The sequence below is a fragment of the Lepus europaeus genome, chromosome 2, assembly GCF_033115175.1.
Source record: "Lepus europaeus isolate LE1 chromosome 2, mLepTim1.pri, whole genome shotgun sequence".
Classification (NCBI taxonomy): Eukaryota; Metazoa; Chordata; class Mammalia; order Lagomorpha; family Leporidae; genus Lepus; species Lepus europaeus.
This window is the reverse complement of record NC_084828.1, coordinates 169,986,726-170,013,185: the sequence shown is the minus strand read 5'-3', so window position 1 is coordinate 170,013,185 and position 26,460 is coordinate 169,986,726. Positions and strand designations below refer to the sequence as shown.

Genomic DNA, 26,460 nt, shown 5'->3' with positions numbered 1-26,460 from the left:
ATACATTGTACACATATTCTATGACTTGGCTTTTTACTAAGTATTTTTTATTTTTGTCCAGTGTAAAATCTGTGGGCTTGCTTCACTCATTTCAGTGAGTAGATGGTTTGTTATTCTGTGTCATGCTGCAGTCAAAAGTTTTCTACATATGTTCATGATTACTTGTGGGAGTTTCTTTCGAGTGTAAACATAGGCATGAAACTGCTAAGTAATAGGAAAAATATATTCTTCTTCTCCCTCTTTGTATTTTACAGGGAAATATCAGTGTTGTAGAAACAATTAATAAAACTCAGTTGAACTTACACATTTTTCACTGTTCACCATAGTCATATTAGAATGGTTAACATCATAGTATCAGTGAAGCCAAGTTACCCATTGCAGCCTTCAGCCTTGCAACTGACTCTCCGCTACCTCCCTGGCTTGCAAATGTTCCATCCCTTTCATTGTGCCCTCTGGAATCTGGAATATCTGTTTCAGAAGCAACACCTCCCCTAAATCCTTTTTTTTTTTTTTTTTTTTTTTTTTTGAGGGTCTCTCTCTCTAATTTTCTTGCCTTAATTAAAATCTGATTTTTTTCCTTGAAATCCTTTAAAAAAGAGGCTGTTTATTCTCTTGACTCACATGCTGTTAGTAGTTTATAGAAGGTTTACTGTGCCTGCTCCCCTTGTAGTCACGTGGTGAGCATTGTTTCCACACATACTTACATGAGGGTTGTGCTCTGTGGTCAGCTTCTTCATTATTGCCATGTACCGAGGTGGACAACATCCCACAGCTGCCGAGATTGGAATCTAAGCTCCACCACACTAGCTGAATGACCTCGAACAAATTACTTAGCTCTCTGTGCTTCAGTTTCCTCATCTTAAAATAGGAAGTATTACCACATACTCAGGGTGATTGAATTGAATATGATAGCAGATAAAGTATGTGCCAAATACATGCTAGCTATTATTATTATGCTAAAGTTTGATGATTCTTGGTCAATGCTTCACTTGAATGACCCATCATATTCCTCCGTCTCCTCCCCACCTTCACCTTAATGGGATTTTTGATGTTACTTACAGGAGAGGGATTCATGAAACTAATGGGTGGAATGAATTAAACACTGGTGGTTAAGATGCCTAAGGGCCACATCTAAGTGCCTGAGTTTGATTCCCAGCTCCTGCTCCTCTTAACTTCTTGCCAGTTAGACCCTAGAAGGCAGCAGATAATGACTCAAGTAGCTGGGTTCCCGCCACCCACATGGGAGACCTGGATTGTGCTCCTGGCTTCTGTCCTGGCCTAGCCCTGGCCACTGGGGGCATTTGGGTAGTATCTAATGACTGGGTGCTCTCTCTTTCTTTCTCTGTCTCTCTACCTCTCAAATAAATAAAATATATGAAAAGTCTCAGAGGGACAATCTGACATTCATGCCCTGGCTTCGTTCCCCAGGGTAGCTTCCTGCTATGGCATACCCTGGGTGGCAGCAGGTGCTGGCTCGTGTAGTTGGGTTTCTGTTACCCATGTTGGAGACTCAGAATGAATTTCTGACTCCTGGCATCAGTCTTGCCCAGCTGCTTGCCTTCACATGCATTGTAGGAATGAACCAGTAGATGGGAAAGTGCATTTGTGTAGGGGGTGTGGGGTGTGTGTATGGATGTGTGTCCTCTCTCCTCTTCCTCCACTCCCTGTCTCTCTCTCTCTTTGCCTTTCAATTAAGTAAAACTAAATATTTTAGGAAAATTATGGAAACTGTATTATCTTTTAATTCCATTTTCCATGAAGCTTTTAAAAATATTTAATTGAAAAGCAGAATACAACAAAGCTGGCCCCTCTGTGAACTTTTTGAAGCCTTTCGTATGTTATTACTCTGTTTCCAGAATCGTTAATGAAACGAAACATCTCATTATTGACCCATGATCTCTGCTTGTTCCGAGTGCTCTTCAGAGATCCCCAGTCTAGTCTCTTCTACTCGGATTTTTTCATCACTACTTTCCTTCTCATCTAAGTTTTGATACCAGAAGTTTCTTTTGGTATGGTAGGGTTACATATAATGTACTAAATTCAGATCCCTTTTTTGGGGCTGGCACTGTGGCAGAGCAAGTAAAGCTGCCGTCTGCAGTGCCGGCATCCCATATGGGTGCCGGTTCAAGACCCGGCTGCTCCACTTCCGATCCAGCTCCCTGCTATGGCCTGGGAAAGCAGTAGAAGATGGCCCTGCACCCGCATGGGAGACCTGAAGGAAGCTCCTGGCTTCAGTCAGCACAGCTCTGGCTGTTGTGGCCATCTGGGAAGTGAACCAGCAGGTGGAAGACCTCTCTCTCTCTCTGCCTCTCCTTCTCTCTCTGTGTAACTGTGACTTTCAAGTAAAATAAGTAAATCTTAAAAAAAAAAAAAAAATCCCTTTTTTATTTAAAAAAATTTTTTTTGTAAAACTACAACTCTGATTTCCAACTTTTTATTTTGTCTGTGCTCAAAGCCAGAAATAGTCCTGCAGTAGAAAGTCACATATCAAGGCCCATAGTTTTTAATGGAATTCACATAAAATAAGCCGTCACCCATCTGAAATCCTTACTGTGTTTCTCTGGTCAAATTACTTCTCTGCTCTCATTAGTTATCAGGCATGTTTCTTTCCTCTCTAACCATCAACCTGGCTCTCTCCTCTTCTCTTGTCCTAATAAATAGTATTCTCGTCTTAATTTACTGAACTTGAGAGTATTTCAAAATTAACAGAGTGCACATTGTGGTGAAGCCAGTTAAGCTGCCCCTGGGGACACCCGCATCTCATACTGGAGTGCCAGTTCAAGGCCTGGCTTCTTTGCTTCCAATTCAGCTCCCTGCTAATGTGCTTGGAAAGCAGATGATACCTCAAGTATTTCAGTTCCTGTCACCCACGTGGGAGACCTAGATGGAGTTCCTGGCTCCTGGCTTTGGCCTGACCAACCACTGGCTGTTGCTACCATTTGGGGAGTGAGCCAGCAGATGAGAGAGAGCTCAGTCTCCATCTCTCTCTCAATCTCTCTCTCTCTCTCTCTTTAAAGATTTTTTTTTTTTTTATTTGAAAGGCAGAATCACAAAGAGAGGTGGAGACAGAGAGGTCTTTCATCCGCTGGTTCACACCCCAGATAGCTGCTATGGCCGTAGCTGCGCTGATCAGGAGCCAAGAGCTTCCTCCGGGTCTCCCACGTGGGTGCAGGAACCTAAAGACTTGGGCCATCCTCCACTGCTTTCCCAGGCCATAACAGAGAGCTGGATCGGAAGAGGAGCAGCCAGGACTAGAACCAGCGCCCATATGGGATGCCGGAGCTTCAGGCCAGGGCTTTAACCCGCTGCTCCACAGTGCCGGCTCTCCATCTCTCTCTGTTTCTTCCTCTCTCCCTCTCCCTCTCTTTCTCTGTCACTCTGCCTTTCCATTAAAATTAATGGAAATGTATATTATAAAAAAACTATGCTGGTTTTGAAATAATTTTTGCATCAAAATAAATTAATAATTTAACTTTCCATGAACTCTCTGAAGTTCCCTTGAAATAGATGCCATCAAATGGGAGCACCACCCTTCTGGTGCTTTCTTGTTCTCTCCATACCCCTGTGCCCTATGCTCCAGGTGCAGAGTACTTCTCCCAAACCAGTACCTTCATCAGTGTTCAGCTATGGGTTCAAGTTCTTGCTCTTTTCTAGAACCTTCCCACTCTGTTACGTATGGCTGCATTTCTTAAAAACTAACGGGACACTATATCCTCCTGATATCCAGATACTCTGTCTTGGCCTTCTCAGTAAGACTTACCAAAAGAGTTGTCTGACCTTCATCCGCTCCTGTGCCAGCTTCTTCCTCCATTGAAGTAGGTCTTGAATAGATCACTCATCATCTTCATAGCACCAGAATCAACCAATTTTAGTTTTCTCTGAATCTTTTTATAATATTAAACACTGTTGACCACACCCACTGTTTTGTAAATTTTTTAGGTAGTTGTGTTAAAATGTTCTGCCATTTTGTTTCCTTCTACCTCTATGTCCACTTCATCTGTCTCCTTTATAGACTCATCCCTCTCTACTTGGGTAGTAAATACTGGAATTTAATAAATGTTGAAAGTGAAAGATACACGCAGGCTGTTTGTTGAGGGCTGCGCAGTATCACTAGGACCCTGCTTCTCTCTCTCACTTCTGATTCCTTAGGATTAGCAACACACCTTCACTGCCTTCTGCCTCTCTTCAGGTGATCCTGTCAAACTTGCATGATTTGCCTAACGCCACAGATTTGGAGGGCAGATGTTTGGCATGCAGTTAAGACATCGTATCCCATATCGGATTACCTGGGTTCAAGTCCCAGCCTGGTTCCTGATTCCAGCTTCCTGCTAACACACACTCTGGGAAGTAGCAAGGGATGGCTCGCGTGCCTGGTTCCTTGTGGCCTGTGTAGGAGACTCAGAATGAGTTCCTGGCTTTGACTTCCTCCTCACCTAGCCCTGGCCTTTGTGTGCATTTGGAGAGTGAACCAGCTAATGGGAGTGCGCTTGCTCGCTCGCTCTTTCTCTCTCTCTACTTTTCAAACAAATAAGAATAAATGGAAAAAAAATCTTTAAACATTTAGGTCACATGCCTACCTCTGAACCTTGACTGTGTTGTAAAAAACATGTCTTGCACTGATTGCCTTAGGCCTGGGACATTGGCTCTCCTCAGTCCCCTTTGCACTCTTCACTCCTACACCACCGTTCAGTTTCTTTCGCAGAACTTTGCACATTGCCATTCATCCTCCAGGGAAAGCCAGGCTTTTTCAGCTTTGCCTAGGATGTCTTACTCACACATTAGCTCTCAGCTCAAGCTCAACTGTCCTGGCTAGATGTAAACCCTCATTCTGTGTAGGCTTCCCTGGGACTTCCCTTCCATGCTTCTTCGTGAGCTTCTTATTTTCTTTCTTTCTTTTTTTTTTTTTTTAAGATTCATTTATTTTACTTGAAAGTCAGAGTTACACAGAGAGGGAAGGAGAGGCAGAGAGAGAATCTTCCATCTGCTGGTTCACTCCCCAGATGACCACAGTGGCTGGGGCTGAGACAAATCAAAGCTGGGAACCTGGAACTCTACCTGAGTCTCCCACATGTGTTCCCGGGCCAGGGCCTAACCACTTATTTTTAAATTACAAAGCATTTTTTTTAAAAAAGATTTATGTATTTATATGAAAGGCAGAGTTACAGGGAGAGGTATCTTCCATCTGCTGGTTTACTGCCTAAATGGCTGCAGTGGCTGGGGCTGGCCAGGCAAAAGCCAGGAGCCTGCACTCTATCCAGGTCTCCCACTTGGGTTTGGGAGCCCAAACATTTGGGCCATCTTCCGCTGCTTTCCCAGGCAAATTAGCAGGGATCTGGATCAGAAGTGCAGCAGCTGGGACATGAACTGGCACCCATAGGGGATGCTGGCGTCAGAAGTGGCAGCTGAACTCACTGTGCCAGCCCCAAATTACAAACATTTCAAGAGTATATTGAAGTTACTCCTGGGGTTGGAGGTAGTGGGGACAGGGAATAGCAAAAAGAATAACAAAGAAGAAAAGCCCCATTTTATTATTGTGATAATGGATTTTCATTGTCCATTTAAAAAATTATGCTAGAATGGGAAATAACCCTATTAATTAAAAGATTATTTTACACAATAGAGCCTAATTTTGAATTCTGCATCTTTTCTTTAAGATCTATTCTAGTCGAGAACTTGAAGAAACATTAAATAAAATCAGGGAAATTTTGTCAGATGACAAACACGACTGGGATCAACGTGCCAATGCAGTAAGTTTTTTGAAATGCCCATGTATATACATGAGGAGAAAGAGCTATTTTTTTTTCATAAAGTGTGATAATGGTAAGATGGACATGATGATGGCTTATTGATTGTTTATTTTAATTTTGTACTTACTAGATTGCGGTAGTGGTTGCATATTATGAATTACTTAATGCCACTGAAATGTACAGTATACTTTACAATGTTTCATATGGTAAATTTTATGTTATTACGTATTTTACCATAATTTAAAAATGAGAGATTCCCTTAAAACTTGAAAGTTTACTGATCTGCATGTTTTTGTTCTGCTTCTAACTACATCTGTGATGCTGCTCTCCAGAAGGCCTTTTTCTGCATATCTATTTACCACATACATTTATTGGTACTAAAATAGCTGAATGTAGTTATGTAAATATAGTGAAACATTTTGTATTTAAGTTTTGGAAATTTTGTGTGAATATTTTAATTTAGATAGCTTTTTCTCCCCACTATCAAGTTTTATATCAGTAACGATAATCCTTTTTTTTAATCAGCTTAAGAAAATCCGATCACTCCTGGTTGCGGGAGCTGCACAATATGATTGCTTTTTCCAACATTTACGCTTGTTGGACGGAGCACTTAAACTTTCAGCTAAGGATCTTAGGTCCCAGGTGGTTCGCGAAGCTTGCATTACTGTCGCGTAAGTAAATCCTTTTGGAATTAGTATTTTTTATGAATGGGTTGAGTACTCATTGATTCAGTGCTCTTTGAGTAAACCAGTTCCAAGATGACCCCCCAAAAAAAGTATATATGATCCAGAAATAATTTGTATTATACATAGGATTCAATTTTTCAATTTGTATTATTATTATTTTTTTAATCTTTAACTCTTACACCAACCTTAAAGTGTGTTGTCCGTATCTGCAACCTACTGGTGGAATTTTACTCATTAACTCTACCTGCATAAGAAGAAAATAAAAGGTTTGGAAACTAGCTATATTCATTTTTATCATCACTAATTTGGATATTAAATATTCTATTTCTGATATTTTAGAGATTATCTTAGAATTATAACATGCATTATTAACTTGCCAAAATCTATATGTTTATATTCTTCCACAGAGCACTTAATTGACAGAACACTTGAAATTCCATTCACCACTAGATACTGTTATTATATATATTGTTGTTTAAGGTCTTACAAGATCAAGTACTTTCCTTTGAAGATAGGGGACACAAAGGTGCCTACTCTTGATACTTTTAATCAGGACTGTGTTAGATGTTCTAGTAAATAAAAAGTATGGTGATCGCAAGAAAAAGAACAAAACTACCATTACTAGCCAGTGGCATAATTAATTATCCTTGCAGGAACCATAAGAAAATGTATTATAAATGATATTTAGAAAGGTTGGTAGATAAGTTAATATACTAAACTGATAGAATGGCTTTAACTAGCAAAAAACCCAAAGTCCATAAAGTGTAACCTTGAAAAATATACTTAAAGCAGGACTAGCCCTCTTTCAGACAACTGGACAAAATATCTAAAATATTGTCCAGATAATGGACAATAGACAGGCAGGACTGGAACTCTTAAAAGCACAAATGTGTTGGACAGTATAATCGGCAAGGTTTTAAGCCAAGGCACTCTCTAAGCCATGGGCAATGGAGAGGAAACCTAAGCAGAGCAAGGCAAGTTCACTGGCTGAAATTTGCAGTGTAGAATACTACAAAGAAGAGAGACACATAGAAAAAGAGGTATAGAAAGCTGTGTGATCCCAAGTTAACTGAATACTCATTTGTGCATGTGAAAGGCATGGAACAATTCCCAGAGCTGATACACTGCTGGGCAGTGTTCCAGGTCTAACCAGCCAGGAAGAAGATCCCTTACTCAATACCATGACTGCAGAGAGGCCATTGTGAAATGGGAATGGTACTAACCCAGATGTAAACCAAGGCTACTCTGCTACCCCTCCCCTCCCAACTAGTTACAGAGATCAGACTGGTACCTGAGTTCATTACCTGTCTACCAGAACAGAACTCACACTCTTTAAAGAAGGACAACATCTAGATACCGGCAACACCTCTCTGCTTTTGATTTGAGGTTCCTTTTTGCCTGTGAGTTTAGACAAGGGAGAATTAATACTATAACTGAACACTAGTCATGGCTCTAAGTCGGATTACCTGTTTGAATCCAGGACCGAATTTTTGGAACTAACACTATCCTAACTGTATATTTTAAATAAGATATATCAGAATGTACCAATGCTGCAGTCATTGTCAGATCTAGAATCATACTATTAAAGGCTGAATTAGTTGTTCTGGTACAAATTCAGAAAGAGACAAGCAACTGTGCTTAAAATCACTGAACTCACTAGCTTATGATAGAGTTGTATTTTCAATCATGGTTTCTGAAGTCCTACCCCAAAGATATTGGAGTATTTGTGACTACAAATGCGGTGGTCCTGTTTATAGAATAAAGAATGTCATTAGGAGCATTGATTTCAGAGGATTTCAAACTTGTTTGTAAAAGATGCTGAATTTAAGATTAATTTTTAGAGCATCACAATGGAAATACTGATGGATAAAGATGAAGGGTCAAGAAGTCAGAGCTGGTTATTTCACCTGGCGTGTACTTAGCATTTGTAGTTGAGTTCTCAAACCAGATGGCTTCTGCAAGTGCCATTGCAAAGAGAGGAATACAATCCCAGATTTCAGCTTTGAACTATCAAGTTAAAGGATGAGGAAAAGAAGGGAATAATTGTGTTTGGACTTCCCTTTCTCATTTTTCTGCCATTAGAACTCATTAAGATAAAAATTCCTAAATTAATTCAGTATTTTAAAATTATATGGTCCTGCCTATGTTTAATGTTAAACTTACACTTCTTGTCTCCCTTTGTAGCCATCTCTCAACAGTTTTGGGAAACAAGTTTGATCATGGCGCTGAAGCCATTGTTCCTACACTTTTTAATCTTGTCCCCAATAGTGCAAAAGTCATGGCAACTTCTGGATGTGCAGCAATCAGGTTCATCATTCGGGTAGGTCCCCCCGCCCCTGAACTTCAGTAAGTTGTTGCCAGGTTTTATTAACCCTGAGGAAAATTGTTTTTAAATTATTTTTCTGGTAGTAGAAAGCAGTATATGCTCATTATAATGCAGAAGATGACAAAGGAAGCATTCTTGTGTATGGACCACAATACATATGTGCATGTACGTGTGAGTACATGTCTGTATGTGCTCCTGTGTGTGTGATCACAGATGCTACAAACAGCAATAAAAGGTGACAGATTCGGGTGACCTTTAGGACCACTCCCTGCTGCTGGGAGTTTTCTCTGTTTCTTTGAATAAACTTTCTTCGCTTTGCTCACTCTTCATTGTACCAAAAAATAACACAAATTCTTAGTATTTGTAATTGTCCGTATTTTGAGGATGCCCAAAAGAACAATTAAAAAAAAAAAAACCCTTTCCCCTTGAATTCTCCTCTTCTATAACCTATCACTTATCACTTTAGCCATTTAGTGTATACTTTTCCAGACTTTCATTCTGTGCCCAAACAAATTTACTACACAATAAGCAGTTTGTGAATACCCCATGTTATGGTGTGTGTGTATGTACGTTTGTGTGTGTATAACGGTCTTTAACTTGTTTGTTTACCAATATTGTCTTATTATCCGTTTCTTTAAAGTCTTAAATTTAATAAATAGAATATTATTATAGTTTGTATCTCCTGAATCATTATTTTTCCCTTTTAGAATTCTTCTGTAGATTGTCAGTTTATACTCTGCATTTTTAAAATTTATATCTAAGAACTTTTTATATACCATAAGGATATTATATATGTTGCAGGTATTTTCCACAGTTTATTGTTTCTTCAGATATCATTTAAGCTATCTTTTGTATATCAAAACGTTAAATTTTTATTTATTGAGGTACTACTCCTTTTGTGATTTTTGTTGTCAAAATGGCCTGCCTCATTTTATAGTTACAAAAAACATTGAATCATTTAGAACCCATATCATTTTTTTCTTAGTTCTTAGGTTTAGATACAGTACACTTTATTTTTGTGTGAAGTATAGATACCAGCTTCATATTCCCAACTGAATGCCTCTGATGGTTTGTAATGCAATCTTTCTGGAAACGTCCATGTTCGTGGAATAAATTTCCATAAATATGTGGTTCTGTTTTTAAATACCTTTTCAATGTTTTTCATCAGTTTATCTTTTTCTGTTAAAAAAAAAAATGAAGTTTTTTTCTAATACTGTTTACCAGAAGGTATTCTTTTTCAGCAATAAAATTCAGTGCTTGTTAAAAATTTATGAATATATGAAGATTGTCCTATTTTCTTGATTTAACTTTTTTTTAAGATCCTTTATAACCTAGAATCTTTGTTAACAATATTAGAAAAGAATGGAAATTATTGAAACTTGTTTTATCCCTGAGTGTGGTGGGATCATAGTTAACATTAACGAATTATGATGTTTGAAATGGGTGACTATGGAATACTCCATGTTAGATTGTGAAAATGCCCTTCTATTCATATTTTGGGAAATTTTTATCAGGAGTAGATGGTAAATTTTATCAAGCATCCTTTAATATCTTTAGAATGATTATGTTTGATTTTTTTCATTTGTCAATTGTATTGAACTAAATTCTGTTTGACCATTGTACATTATAATGCTGGTAAAATTGTTTAGCTAGGTTTAGTTAAGATTTTGGCATTCATCTTAATGAATAAGTCTGTTGTGGAATATATTTTAGTTTTCCTGTTTTACATATTTTTCTAATACATTACTCTGTTATTAGGGTCTGATAAGCTCTGAAATTATCTAATAACATTTCCAAAGTTTTGTACTCTGGGCATCTTTAACCTCTTTTTGAAATGTTGGTTATTTATATATTTTTTTAAGAATATCAGTTTCATATGGATTTAAAGAACCTTTGGTATAAAGCTTATTGTTGTGTTCTTTTAATTTAAAAAAACCGTACTAATTGTTTATATAACCATTTCTTCCTTATAGTAATATTATTTTTTACATATTCTTGGCTTTTTATTTTTCTAGACTAGCCTTGAGTGACATATTATTAGATACTTCATGACAGCTTTTTATTATTTTAGTATTATAAAGCTAGTGGAATATATCATCATTTTATATAGGTAGTCCATTAGCATTTGCAGGGAACTTCTTTGATTTCCTTTTTTTTTTTTTTTTTAATTTCACTTATTTGAAAGGCAGAGTTATATATAGAGAGAGGTAGAGAGGAATATATTCCATCCCCTGGCTCACTCTCCAAATCCTGCAATACCCAGGGCTGAGCCAGGCCTGCTCTCCCACATGGGTGGCAGGGGCCCAAGGACTTAGGCCATCTTCCACTATTTCCCCAGCCCATTACCAGGGAACTGGATTGGAAGTGGAGTAGCAAGAATTCAAACTGGCAGCCATATGGGATGCCAGTGCTGCATATATGGGGTGTTGGTGCGGCAGGCAGTGGCTTAACCCATGATGCCACAACACCGGCCCTGAACTTCTTTGAGTATGGAATTACTTTGTTCAGTACCAAATCTAGCTCTTGGGTTTTTTGTTTTTTGTTTTTTGTTTTTTATGTTATTCAAGTTCTTTATCTTTTTTTTTAAGATTTTTACTGGGGCCGGCACTCTGGTGTAACATGTAAAGCCACTGCCTGCAGTGCTGGCATCCCATATGGGCACCGATTCGAGTCCCTGCTGCCTCTCTGAAACTCTGGCTTTCAAATAAATAAATAGATCTTAAAAAAATAAAAAAGATTTTTATTTATTTATTTGAGAAGTAGAGCCACGGACAGAGGGAGGAAGAGACAGAGAGAAAGGTCTTCCATCTGCTGGTTCACTCCCTAAATGGCTGCAACGGCCAGAGCTGGGTCGATCTGAAGCCAGGAGCCAGGAGCTTCTTCCAGGACTCCCGCATGGATTCAAGTGCCCAAGTTCTTGGGCCATCTTCCACTGTTTTCCCAGGCTGTAGGCAGAGAGCTGGATCAGAGGAGGTGCAGCTGGAACAAGAACCAGTGCCCACATGGGATGTCGTTGCCGCAGGTGGAGGCCTAGCCTACTATGCCACAGCGCCAGTGCCTTTCATCTCATTTTTTAAAACAATCTATCTGGAAAATTCTAATTCTATTTTTATCAATTTCATTATCCTATCAGTTCTTGCCTTTAATATTTTATGTATGATCAGAATTGTTGATTGGTATGTTTGTCTTTTTTTCTATTTATTGTGCTTCTTACCTGTTTCTTTTTTCTTTCCTCCCCTTTTGTAATTTAAAAGTTCTTTATCAGCATCAAGAATAAAACCTTTGTTTCACTCCTCCCTGCCTGCCTCTTAAAAAGTGTACTTTTTTTCTCATTTGTGTAATTTTTCCTGCAGCCATTGGATTAAATTTAACAGATATTTTCAGCAATTTTAATCAATTTCATAGTTTTTTACTGCTTTTATTCCTGACCAGTGCTTATTTGTATATTCACACTTTTCATTTTTCAGTTGGGTTCAGTCCTTCTTGTATGACTTTAGTATTTTCAAGTTTTTTTTATCTTTGAATATTTTGAAATGGCTTTTCTTTATCCTCACAAATAAGGACTGAAAATTTGATTGTTAAACTTTGCAGTCACTTTCTTATCCCTCATAATTGTTTTCCTGACTTAATTATTGTCTGTAAATAATGAGGTATTATTTGATTGTTTTATAATAAGAAAACATGCTGAATGTAAGGATTGAATGCAAGCAGATCCCTCTGTTATATACATAATCCTAGACTTAAACAGCTGCAGATCTGTGGGTGTTTTCTCTCTGGTGGCTTAAAAAAAATCCTTTTTATTTTGGTTCAGTTAGTTGTGGCATGCAACTATTGTGTGTGCACGTCTGTTTTCCCAGCGCTGGAAGCATTGTTGGCAGCACGTCAGTTTTCAGGCTCTTTAAGGATTGAACTGGCATTACCATGATCTTGCCCCTCCCCAGTAACACCCATGTCTAATAACTGACTGATGTAGCTGTGTAACGGTTTGGCCATCTGGGGCCCATTCGAGAATATTCTGAAGGACCTTTTGAGCTCCAGAGCTCCTTAACGATATCCTGGGGTCTTGATATCCTGGGGTCTTATCACGATGTGATTTCTTCCTCTGTCCACGCCTACTTCCTTCTTCTTTTCCTAGTTTTGCTCTCAAGGGCACTTTTTAATAAGTGTTCTACAAACTACTGTCCATCTTAGAGCCTGCTTCCTGGGTAATGCAGCCTGTATCATTAGCTTAGAAGAAAAATGGGCATTGAAGGCATAAAATACATATGCATTGGTTATTGTTTTATTCTTAAGTCTGTTACGAGCTTTTTAGTGTTTGCTTCACTAAAGAAGAACAACATGAGAGTTACTCACAGAAATCCAGATTGTGCCTGTTGGACTTTCAGTTGAATTCTAGAGAGGTATTATTCAGCCAGAATGAAAAGTTCTGTTATAAAATTACCATTTCGAGGTGCACTCCCAGTGGTTAGGGATTTACAGTCACTCTGATCACCTGCTTTGATGGCATTGCATTACTCGTTTCTGCCAGAAGTAGTCATGGTGCTTGAGAAAATGCATCTGATACATGTCCAGTCCCTTCAGTTATCCCTGTCTCCAAAATTCTACTGTCAAACATGTTTTTGCTGCTATTCAGTTGTCTTTGTTACATATTACTACATCCACAGCTGTCCTTTTTGAATATTATCATCATTACTAATACCTAAATTTCGGAAAACATTTCAACAATGGTGTTAATTTTTTCAAATTCTGAGTTTTGAAGTGTTTTTGTTGTATTTTTTCTAATATGGCAATAAAAGACTACATGAAGTACACAGTATTTTTCAGCCTTTTCCAAAACATCTTTTTCAGCATACTCATGTACCCAGACTTATACCTTTAATAACAAGCAATTGCACATCAAAATCAGTTCCTGTGAGGAGGTAAGTTGTCCAAAAAAAAAAAAATTGGGGTGGGAAGGAATAACTTTAATATTGTCTTATGTTTAATTCTTTGGTATAAAAAATTGATTGTGATTAATTTCTTGCCCTCCACAAAGCCACAATAAAATATTCTTACATCAGTATCAAGAAAAATGAGTAAAGGAATTATTATGGCCACCCACATTTCTCAGTTTTATCATATTAAGCTTTCGTCTATTTAGGCTTGCTTTGCTTTGGAGAGAGTCTAGAAGGAGGCCTGGGCTACAGTCCTACAGCTGCCATTGCCTGAATATCCTGCCTGAACCTCATGTGTACATGTGTTAGTCAGGCTGATAATGTCGAGCTCACGGGGTTTAAGGAGCAGATGAGATACGTCCTAGTGGAACCCAACCTAGTGTTTGGGACAGGCCCAGTCGATCTGATCCGCCGGTCCATCAGTTTTCCCCATCACACCACCTCGCTGTGTCTGCCTCTTGAGGCTTCTGATGTCACCACTCTCACCATCAGTAATGAGGACAGGAAAAACAAGATTGTGCATTTGATGTTTAAGAAATTTGTAAGGAACTCTTTTCCTTTCTAAAACAGAATTGATAAGTAAACTTACTTAAATACCTTGAGTGTTAGGAAGAAGCTAAGTAAGATTTGATCATTGCCTTTCAGGGATTCAGTTTTGGCAGCAGTTCTCACTCACCTCGATCAGCAAACAATAGCCCACAGCTCAAATCTGAACAATAGCTTGGTTTTATAAAGCACAAGCTAAGAATATTGTTTACATTTGTAAAGGGCAGTAAAAAAAAGAGTGGATGGGGAAGAAGTAGTCGACAAAGTCAGCCTTTACAGAAGAGGCCTGTTTTACATTGAGAAACAGAAATATGATAGAGAAGAAGGAATCAGGAAATGCATCATAGAATTGCTTGAATATAGGGAGCAGGCCATGAATGGTAAGGGAAGTGGATCAGATACAGCCTGTGTAGATTTAAGGCTGTGCCACATGCTGTGGAGCCATCAGATAGGCCCCCGAGTCCAGAACACGGAGTCTAAAAGGTTTCTGTGGGAAGAGGCTGGTTGCTGGGTGAGTAGATTGAGGTGGTATTGTGGAGGACATTGAATGTCATGAAGAGGAATTTTGACGTTGTCCGTGGGGGATAGGAGTCTTTGACAATTGTAGATTTTTTTGTGAACTCAAAGATGTGATGTCCTCCGGCACAATTGTTATAATTTACCTAAGGGAGAGGCAGAGTATGAACTAGAGCTGTATAAATGGTAATTGATTGAAGGAGATTTTGTTTAATAAATGAAAAATAAATTTCATGTGTATTAAATGAATCTTAAAAATTGGGTATGAATAATGGGGTGGTGTCAAGTCAGACTGAGCTCTGGAGTCAGAGTGCCAGGGTGTAAGTCCCACTCTGTCACTCAGCCCGTCTAATGTGGGCTAAAACAGTGGATTTCACAGGGTAAGAATCAAGTCTTTGGAATGTTATGTTTGAATTCTCAGTCACTGCTTGTATGGAGATGTCCATAATCTGGTTGAAGCTTTGAACACCTGAAATGAAAACCAGTGCTTGAGATACAGGACTAGTTGTGAGAATTGTGTCTGATAATTGGAGCTAAGGGTACAGATGATGTTGCCCAAGTCAAAAGAGAAATGGACTAAGACTGGTACCAACCAGGTGAACACCAGTTTAACGTGGAGAAAAAAATGTTAATAAAGGAAGAAAATTAAGACAGAAATATGTTATTAAATGCCAAGAAAGAAGAGCTCAAGAACACGACAGTTAAAGAACTTGAGGACTGAAGGGCTTGGGAGAAATGATATGAACTTGATTTACAGAAACAAAATGTAGAAATTAAAGATCCAGGCTGTCATATCTTTCTCACTCACCATTGTATATCTTCAGTGCCTAGTGCACAGTAGATGTTTAGTAGATATTTTTTAAATTAACAAAATTTGTTAAATTTTCTATTTGACAGACATTTTTAGTTAAAATTATGGGGGGCTCTTAAGATCTTTATGAATTATTTAGCATAGGAATACTTGGATCCTTAAAGTGAGTCAAGAATTCCACAATTAAAATATCTAAAAGCATTTCTTATGGTTTAATTTGGGGGTCAAAGTTCAATATTAGGAATGTTAGTGTTAATGCATTTGTCAGTACAACATTTAATTAAAATTCACGTTTATTTTGCAGGCGTTCATTTGAATTTTTAGATTTGTTGTTGCAAGAGTGGCAGACTCATTCCTTAGAAAGGTATGCATAGCTGCTCCTTCCCTTCCCCGTGGCCGCCCTCAGTGTTTGAGAAGTGGGTAGTGGTAGTTATTTCTCATTTGGCCATAAATGTTATTCATGTTGTTTTTCCTTTAAAACTGTAGGCGTGTGTTCCTCTTTTTCACTGCACCTATGAATGATCTGATTTTCTTTGTGGAATCAGTGAAAGTCTCTTAAGTAGAATGGGTTATGTAACATACTCCGAGCTGAACTGGGCAAAAATTTGAAAATATATCTCTAGTCATGTGAGATTTCCTGAAGTGCCGTCAGTGTTTAGTGTGTGTTTTAAAGATTTAGGGAAGGGAAAGAGTTAGCCTTTTAGATTAAAGAGATATTCTTTATTAAAGAAAAAAAATGTGGTCTAGCATGGGGTAGTGGATAAAGCTGCCACCTGCGATGCTAGCATCCCATATGGGTTCTGGTTCAGGTCCTGGCTTCAGCCGTCTACAGAGTGAACCAGCAGATGGAAGATACCTCTCTCTGTGTAACTTTTTCAAATAAATAAATGGATATTTTAAATAAATAATTAAGTTGCTTATTTATTTTATTTTGTTTTATTTTATTTGAGAAACAGAGAAGCCTCCCGTCTACTGGTTCATTCCTCAAATGCCTGATAGCCTAAAACTCAATCTGGGTCTCCCACATAGGTGGTGTAACCCAAGTCCTTGAACTGTCACCTGCTGCCTCCCTGAATGTACATTTGCAGGAGGCTTCAGCTGGAAGCAGAGCTGGGACTTGAACCCAGGCACCCCAATACAGGATGTGGGCATTCCAAACATTATCTTAACCACTATGCCAAATGCCCGCCCAGAGGAAAGAGATCTTAGAAGAGATTTGTGGCCGGCGCCGTGGCTTAACAGGCTAATCCTCCGCCTTGCGGCGCCGGCACACCGGGTTCTAGTCCCGGTTGGGGCACCGGGTTCTATCCTGGTGGCCCCTCTTCCAGGCCAGCTCTCTGCTATGGCCCAGGAAGGCAGTGGAGGATGGCCCAAGTCCTTGGGCCCTGCACCCGCATGGGAGACCAGGAGAAGCACCTGGCTCCTGGCTTCGGATCAGCACAATGCGCCGCCCGCGGCGGCCATTGGAGGGTGAACCAACGGCAAAGGAAGACCTTTCTCTCTCTCTCTCTCTCTCCACTCTGCCTGTCAAAAAAAAAAAAAAAAAAGGTATAAAAAAAGAAGAGATTTGTTAGAAAGTTTCTCCATACTGGCAGACAGGCGTTGTAGGTCTAGTATTTATTGGGCAGATTTTTTTAAAGATTTATTTATTTATTTGAAAGAGTTACACAGAGAGGGAGAAACAGAGACAGGGAGCTTCCATCTGTTGGTTCGCTCCCCAGATGGCCACAGCAGCTGGAGCTGGGCCAGGCCAAAGCTGAGAGCTTCTTCCAGGTCTCTCATGTGGATGGCAGGGCCCCAGGTAGTTGGGCCATCTTCTGTTGCTTTTCCCAAGCCATTGGCAAGGAGCTGGATTAGAAATGCAGCAGCCAGGACTCAAACAATTGCCCACATGGGATGCCAGCGTCGCAGGCTCTGGCTTTTCCTGCTACGCCACAATGCCGGCCCCAAGGATAATTTCTACTATAAATGAAAGAGGCAGATGTGAGCAGCTGGTTAGTTGGTCCCTAACCATCAACATGGCTGTATTTTGTATTTGTTTCAAATTTGAAGTTTGGTATACTGTGTACTGTGTAATGATTTTCCATTTTGATGGAAATCCTTAAAACTGTCCACAGCTAATTTTTTTAAATAAAATTTGTTGTTTGATTATGTATAGTACGATTTCAAGTTTTCTTTAGGTTCTCTTGTGGCAGATGCTGTTGAGTTTAGTGAGACCATTACTGATCACATTCTCAGCAAGTAGTAGTTCAGCAAAGAACCGCACGGAAGATTTTCCTTTTTACCCTCTAATTCATTAAAAATTAAAAATTTAGGTACTGTATGCTTATGCACTATCTTCATTCCTTGTAAAAATAGTCTCCTTCAGATTTATAGTGATTGGATTATCTGAAGGGGGACCATACGTGCATGAAATATAGGGCAGATCATTAGAAAATCCTTCCATCTCAGATTTATTATTGTTCACTAATCTTTCTACTTCACTTACCCCTTTGTGATTGATATGTAGCATATAGACAATAAATACTATTTTTGGTGAAATACACAGCTTTATATGTGAATCTAAAGATGTGTTTATTTAATAGACATGCAGCTGTCTTGGTCGAAACTATCAAGAAAGGAATTCATGATGCTGATGCTGAGGCAAGAGTGGAAGCAAGAAAGTAGGTCTTAATGTGTTTTTGTGCCTTTTAAATATATGTTGGTCTTTTTTTAAAAGGAGTTGTATACAGAGAATGAAAATATCAGGCATGCACCATATATTCTACTTGACTAGCCCTTCAGTAAAATTGAGATGATTTTCTCCAGTAAGTCTATTCTAGACATCTAACAGCCTGCTTTAAATTGTCATTTTTATACTCATCAATATTCCTGTTTCATTATAACTGATCCACTTTCATTGTGAGTACAAGAAACTATGATTTATTGAGGCATGTTGTGCACCTGACACTCTGTGAGGCACTTGGTATGCATTATTTTCTAATACTAACATGGCCCTATGGAGGTGATATTAACTCCATAGATGGCAACCAAAGTTTGGAGAGCTAGGGATTTACCCAAGGTTCCATAAACTATATTTGGCACAGCCAGGTTTTGAACTGAAATTGCTTTTTTGAAAGGCCTGTTAAATTTATTTTTTCCCCAAAGAAATCTTTTATTTAAGGAATACAGATTTCATAAGTACAGCTTTAGGAATATGGTGATTCTTCCCACCATACCTACCCTCCCACTCCTACTCCCACCCTACCTCCTCCTCCCTTTCCCATTCCAAGTCCCATTCTCTATTAAGATTCATTTTCAGTTAACTTTATATGCATAAGACCAACTCTAAACTAAGTAAAGATTTCAACAATTTGCACACACAAACACATAAAAAAATGAGACCAAGTTTACAGTTAATTCTCATAATACAACTCAGTGAGGACAGAGGTTCTGCATGTAAGTAAGTGCACAGTTAATTAAACAATTAACACTCTTATGTATGACGTCAGTGATCGCCTGAGGCTCTTGACACGAGCTGCCTAGGCTGTGGAAGCTTCCGTCAGTATTTAGACAAGGCCATAAGCAAAGTGGAAGTTCTCTCCTCCCTTCAGAGAAAAGTACATCCTTCTTTGATGAAAGGCCTGTTAAATTTAAAAAGTATTGACTTGACACATAGCACATATATTAAATGCCTATTCAACCTTCTCGAATGTGTACATATTCTGTACTGTCTAATCATATAAAGCTATTTCTTCATGTGTTTTAATTTCTTTTCTTTCTTTTACAGGACATATATGGGTCTTAGAAACCACTTTCCTGGCGAAGCTGAAACGTTGTATAATTCCCTTGAGCCATCTTATCAGAAGAGTCTTCAAACCTACTTAAAGAGTTCTGGCAGTGTAGCATCTCTTCCACAATCAGACAGGTCCTCATCTAGCTCACAAGAAAGTCTCAAGTAAGAGCAATAAACAATAATTACTGAGTTCTTTCTTTCCCCGTCTTTAGTTCCTTCAGTTGGATGGTTGAGTATCTGCTTGATTTCCTAGAAAACCTTGAAAGAATGGAGGAATCTAATGTACTTGTTTTCTTTGGTCTGTTGTGTCAGGGGTCCAATTGCATGCTAACGTTAACTTACTGTCTTTGAGTAAAGAGTATAGTTATTCACATTTGTTTCTATTGTTCATATCTGTGAAAGTCAGCTAAGTACTGATTTATGTGCATTTTTTAAGTACTGCAAAAATAATTCATACAGTAAGTAGCCCATTTCCAAGGTATTTTAATGGATGAACTGTAATGGAGGTTCAGAAGTCATCTTCAGAGTTCAACACTGTGCAACTAGGAATGGTGTTATAGTGCAGCAGATTAAGCTGTAGCCTGTGACGTCAACATTCCATGTGGGTGCTGGTTCAGCCAGTTGCTCCTCTTCAGATCCAGATCCCTGCTAGTACACCTGGAAAGGCCGTGGAAGATGGCCCAAGTGCTTGGGCCCCTGCACCCACTTTGGAGACCTGAACGGAGTTCCTGGCTCCTGGCCTCGACCTGCCCTAGCCCAGCCATTGCAGTCATCTGGGGAGTGAACCAGTGGATGGAAGATCTCTTCCTCATTCTTTCTCTCTAACTGTGCCTTTTGAATAAATAAAATGAATCTTTAGAAGAGGGGGGAAAAAAACTCCTCTGTATGCGTGACGTAACAATTCCAGAAATCCTTGAAAGGAGCAAATTGATCTAGCTTCTCACTTTTCTGTAACTCCATATGCATTGTGGTATGGGTTACCTTAAATCCTTGTTGCTTTGATGTCTGTAACCCTATTTTCTATCTCTCTGGATTGATGATATTTCTAAAATCTTTGATGCATTTTTTTGCTTCTGTCCATTTTCTTGGCCTCTTGCCTCTGTCATCTGTCTGAAGATTTCCCCAGGGAAGGCCAGCTCACAGAATGTCAGTATGCCTTTCTGTAATGATTTCTCTTTGGGACCCTGCCCCCTGTGAAAATTGCTCGTTCCCTTGGCAGCTTTGCTGCAGAACTGGATTGGGGTGAACCAAGTGAGATACATGCATCGCAGAGTTGAGGGAGTTGCTCACAGGGTCTGAATCCTATACTAAAGTTCGGTTTCTTGTAAGTTTTCAGAATAAAAGGAGGTATTATTTGACTTCAAAAAATAATTATTGTAGGAATAATGACTCATCTAAACTTACATCTAAATTCCTACTTAAACTTCTGTTTAAATTTGCAGTAAGCCCCTCACCTCAAATGAACTCTTCGTTGCTTTTTTCCCCGATTTTTTTTGTTTCTTTTTGTGTTGAGACTTTAAAGTGCATGCATACAAATCACCTCAAAAATGATGTTAGATTACAGAATCTCATTCCGTGGCTCTGAGGTAGGCCTGAAATTTGCACTGTTTACACACTCCTGTATGATATCAACGCTGTTTGTCCATGGGACATATTGGAGTAGCAAGGCTCTAAGGAAGATATTTTATCTGTCTCTAATATCTTTAAATACAAACATCCCTAAATTCAGTAAACCTTGATGTGATCTGCTTCAGTTTAATAGGATAATAATTTTAGGAGAAAGTTCTAAAATATAGACTTAGTGACCACTCCTGGAGCCACCATTGTGGCACATGAGTCCAGCTGCCACCTGTGATGCTGGCATCTCATATGTGTGCTGATTTTGATCAGCTCCCTTCTTGGGGCACCTGAGACAGCAGAAGAAGATGGCCTGAGTGACCCTCATGGAGTTCCAGCCTCCTGACCTCTGCCTGGCCCAGCCCCCAGCTGTTGTAGCCATTTGCGGGGTGAACCAATAGATGCAATCTTGCTTCTATCTCTGTTTCTCCTCCCTCTCTCTCCCTCTCCCCTCTCCCCTCTCCCTGTCATTCTGCATTTAAAAAGAAAAAAAAAAAAAAAAAAAAAACACTACCAAAGTTGTCACTGTAACTTCTATCTACTGGTTCACTTTTTTTTTTTTTTTTCCCCCAAGATTTATTTTGTTTGAAAGAATGACAGAGAGGGAAAGACAGAGAATATTCCACCTGCTAGATCACTCCCCAAATGGCCACAACAGCCGGGGCTGAGTCAGGCCCAGACAGGAGCTCAGAGCTTCTTCTAGGTCTCCCTTGTGGGTGGCGGGACTCAAGCACTTGGGCCATCTTCCACTATTTTCCCAAGCGCATTAGCAGGGAGCTAGATTGGAAGTGGAGCAGTGGGTCTCAAAGCAGTGCCCATATGGAATGTTGGCATTGCAGACAGCAGCTTAACTCACTACACCACAGTGCAGGCCCCATCATTTGTAACTTGAGGAATATTTTTCTATATCTGGCATTAACCTGTTGGAGAATTTTGAGTCTCTCCCCTTCATTACCCTTTAAAACTTACAGGTACATGTATACTTTGCAAATATCTGCTGCTTACTTAGATGAATTATTCTCTGTGGGCAGTTGAGTACTACTGTAATTAAAGATAAATAAGAAAGTTGTTTAGACAGATGATAGATCCTTTGAGTGCCTAGAGATGTTTTGCTAACATCATTCTTTAATCATATATGTTATCCTCAGTAGTGCTTCATAGCATTATTTTTATTGTCCCACACGTAACAGTCAACAGCACTGTGTGTGAGGAGTGTGATGTGTACCTGGGAACTGCATGGATTTCCAGTGGCCACAACCATTATGGCTTATCTGGGAAGGACTTTGGCTACGCTTAGTTGCCTATGTGCTAGTAATATCATTGCCTCTTTCTCCTTCTAGGTAAAATATCTCAGGATACACAAAGTGCTGACAGTGCTATTATTGAGTCCTTTGTGGTGCACATTGTGAGGTGGCTGAGACCCAGAGTGAACTAAAGCTACCTGGTTCCTGTGTCTTAGCGCTTTGCAGACTCTGTTCATTGCCAGTTATTTAATTGTATCTCAAGGCTAATTGAGAAGCCGTTCATATGTGATGTCATACATATGTTTGAGAACTATTCTAACATGATTTAAAAACTAAACTTAAAATTAGAAGTTCCTCAACTTTTAAGAAAACTCAGTAGTGTGTCTAGTTATTATCAAAGGAATGACAAATTATCTTCTTGTATCTTCCAGTCGCCCTTTTTCTTCCAAATGGTCTACAGCAAATCCATCAGCTGTGGCTGGAAGAGGTAATTGCTTTTGTAAATAAGAATCATAACCCATTTTATCTCTAATGTAGTAACGTTTAAACTGTTTTGATGTGGTCCACAGTGGGAAATAATTCTGTGTGATAACCCAATACCGCACACGCACACTCCACCTTTGAATGTACAGTGCATACGTAGCAAGTATAAGCCAAAGTTCTGTGGAGTCGCTGGTGACATACTCTTTATCTTGCATTTCATTTCTTTAAAATTCTGGTCATTACCTACTCATGATTTAATGGATTGCGACAAGAGTTTGTAAAACTCCTCTTTTTTAAAATTAAAAAACTAGGGGCTGGCACCGTGGTACAGCGGGTAAAGCCGCCACCTGCAGTGCTGGCATCCCATATGGGCACCAGTTATAGTCCCGGCTACTTAAGTCCCAATCCAGCTCTTTGCTGTGGCTTGGGAAAGCAGTAGAAGATGGCCCAAGTCTTTGGGCCCCTGCACTTACATGGGAGACCTGGAAGAAATTCCTGACTCCTGGCTTCAGATTGGCACAGCTGCAGCCGTTGTGGTCAACTGGGGAGTGAACCAGCAAGTGGAAGACCTCTCTCTCTCTCTGCCTCTCCTTCTCTATGTGTAACTCTGCCCTTCAAATAAATAAATAAAACTAAAGACCAGGAATTTAATGACTTAATTTGCATTGCCTGAGAGCAGCAGAACCTCCATTATGTTTGAATATCCCTACTCCTGGACTACTTTTCCAACTTTTAATAGTAAAAAACAATAATGCTCTCATGTGTTTATCCTCTGTAATGCTTCATTTTCACAAATCAGTCAAAAACATCTCCTCCTCCTCTATGAAATACTCTTGTGAACTTTTAATCAAAATGTTATCACTTTCCCACTTTATGGGAGAAGAAAGTGAGGCAGGGAGATAGATAATTGCCCAGGAAAGCTTAGTTGGGCCAACATTCGGGGATGCTGTCTTCAAAGTACTTTATGGCACTGTTCGTTTGATCACTGCTTCCTGTCGTTGCAGATTATTGCAGGATGATTTCAAGTTTATAGAATTTTCACACTGTTTACGGTGATTTGAGTACTAAAGATTAACTTTGCTTATTTTCCCTAGTATCAGCAGGTAGCAGCAAAGCCAGTTCCCTTCCAGGAAGTCTGCAGCGTTCACGAAGTGACATTGATGTGAATGCTGCTGCTGGTGCCAAGGCACATCATGCTTCCGGACAGTCTGTGCGAAGTGGGCGGTTGGGGGCAGGTGCCCTGAATCCAGGTTCCTATGCTTCCCTAGGTAAGACATCTAATTATGTTCCTGCTTGCAGTGTTCTCTCCTTGGTCTCTGTAAAGACAAGAGCTTAGTCATTTCTAGTTCATTCTTCCTAAAGATAGTCCCTGTGTGTTAATATGATTCTTTATGGGGGCACAGTTCTGCGGTAACTGAGCTGCTTTGTGTTCCCTTTTTGCCATGTCCTTATAATCATCTTGGTCAAAGAAACGACGTTGACTCCATGACTGCTGATAGAATGTTTATGCCTGCACTTCTGCCCCATCCAGCCAGTGGTTACTGAAGGAGTTTGCAACGGGCTTGACTGTGCATCTAACTTCTCTGTTTTCTTCCTGCTACCCTTACTCCTTTACCAAAAATGTAAAGCCTTTGGGGGATATGGTAGAGCCGAAAAGCTCTTCTGTGTCTAATCCAAGCTTAATATTCCAAAAACTATTCAGAGTTTGGTTTCTTGATGTTTTTTCTGTCTGTCAATTTAAAGTTTAAGATTGAGTATCTGTCTTGTTTTTCTCTGTTTCATGCTTCATTTTTCTTTCTCTTGGGTAATACTGCTAGAACACTAAGTAAGCAAATCATTGGAACACAGAGATTTTAGGTATGAATGTAATATTTGATAAAGTTGGCATAGGGGCTGAGGAAGGATAGATAAATTCTTTTGTGAATGATGTTTAGACACATGAACCTGATATAAAATTAAATTAAAACTGTTTTATACACCAGGTAAAAATATATTTTAGTTGACTAAGATGTTGAACAAAAATATAAAACAACCTGAGGAAAACTTAGATGACTATTCATATAATCTCAAGTTAGGGAAGACATTTCTAAGCACAAAAACAAACAGTGAAGGAAAAGTCTCTTGAAGTTAAAGTCTGAAAATTTGAAGTCAAGCTGTTGAAAACTTAAAAGGAAAAAGTTTTTGCCACATACTACAAAAAGTTACGATGTCAAGAAGTTTTTCAAGTCTGTGAAGAAATAGATGAACTTTTTTGTAAAAATTATTTATTTTAAAGGCAGAGTGATAGATAAATATATTCCATTTTCTGGTTCACTGCAAAAATAGCTGTAAAAGCCAGGGCTAGACCAGGCCAGAGCCTGGACCCAGGAACTACATTTCAGTCTCCCATGTGGGTGATGGGGACCCAAGTACTTAGGCCATATTCTGCTGCTTTCCCAGGTGCATTAGCAGGGAACTGGATTGGAAGCAGATCATCTAGGATTCAGACTGGCACTCCAGTATGAGGTGCCGGCATCACAAGTGGCAACTTCACCTGCTGTGCCACCACACTAGCCCCATGCTTATTTTTATAGAGCAAAATTCTACATATGTCAAGAAAAGCTCATTCAAAATTGCAAGTAAACATCAGAACAAATGTTAAACCTTCAGCTGCAAACAAATACAAATTGGAAGACCTATATATTTAACAAGAAGGTTAAGGTCAAAGGCAACTACTGACAAGAAAGTAAGTAGAACCTTATCAAGCAATACTGATGTGAATTAATTATGGGACATCTTTTGCTACATGACTACTTTGTAATACCCATGGGGAAATTTATAATGCTCAGGATTTTTAACCAGGGAATCCAGTGTCCAGATAATTATATCAGGAAAGTTAAAAAATTCATTATGTTTTTCATAATATGTTATTAGAGTTAACTTTAGTACATAACAAAGACCAAATGATCAAATTATGATATATCCTTATGTGTGCTGTGTAGCCATTAGCAAGTTTTCATTTTCCTCTTTTTTTTTTTTTTTTTAAGATTTATTTATGGCCGGCACTGTGCCTCAATAGGCTAACCCTGCGTCTACGGTGTTGGCACCCCAGGTTCTAGTTCCGGTCGTGTTGCCGGATTCTGTCCCAGTTGCCCCTCTTCCAGGCCAGCTCTCTGCTATGGCCCGGGAGTGCAGTGGAGGATGGCCCAACTGCTTGGGCCCTGCACCCGCATGGGAGACCAGAAGAAGCACCTGGCTCCTGGCTTCAGATCAGCACGATGCGCCAGCCGCAGCACACTGACCACAGCGGCCATTGGGGAGTGAAACAACGGAAGAGGAAGGCCTTTCTCTGTCTCTCTCTCTTGCTGTCCATTCTGCCTGTCAAAAAAAATAAAAATAAAAATAAAGATTTATTTATTTGAGAGGCAGAGTTACAGACAAAGAGAGGGATAGAGAGAGAGGTCTTCCACCCACTGGTTAAGTCTCTAAATGGCCGCAATGGCCAGAGCTGGGCAGATACGAAACCAGGAGCTTCTTCCAGTTCTCCCGCGTGGGTATAGGGACCCAAGCACTTGGGACATCTTCTGCTGCTTTCCTGGGCCATCAACAGAGTAGAGCAGCCAGGACTCGAACCAGTGCCCATATGGGTTGCCTGCACCACAGGTGGAGACCAAACCTACTAAGCCACAGCACCGGCCCCAAGTTGTATTTTCAACAGTCCTCAAATGATAGAGGCTACCAAATAATGTGTGGTAATTTCACCACTTTTGTGTAAAATATTCATTGACGAAGAATT

At 39.5% G+C, this 26,460-nt stretch overlaps 1 protein-coding gene across 6 annotated transcripts in view; it reads left to right on the top strand.

The window, feature by feature from the left end:
- CLASP2 (cytoplasmic linker associated protein 2) overlaps nucleotides 1-26,460 on the top strand; it is a 215,516-nt gene that overhangs the window by 93,400 nt on the left and 95,656 nt on the right. For all 6 annotated transcript variants that reach the window (XM_062215855.1, XM_062215821.1, XM_062215831.1 and 3 more), the window contains 9 exons: nucleotides 5,655-5,747; nucleotides 6,273-6,418; nucleotides 8,618-8,753; nucleotides 13,608-13,678; nucleotides 15,871-15,930; nucleotides 18,152-18,229; nucleotides 19,336-19,503; nucleotides 22,634-22,689; nucleotides 23,780-23,953. In XM_062215855.1, coding sequence (XP_062071839.1) covers nucleotides 5,655-5,747; nucleotides 6,273-6,418; nucleotides 8,618-8,753; nucleotides 13,608-13,678; nucleotides 15,871-15,930; nucleotides 18,152-18,229; nucleotides 19,336-19,503; nucleotides 22,634-22,689; nucleotides 23,780-23,953 — 982 coding nt within the window. The remainder of the gene's footprint in view (nucleotides 1-5,654; nucleotides 5,748-6,272; nucleotides 6,419-8,617; nucleotides 8,754-13,607; nucleotides 13,679-15,870; nucleotides 15,931-18,151; nucleotides 18,230-19,335; nucleotides 19,504-22,633; nucleotides 22,690-23,779; nucleotides 23,954-26,460) is intronic.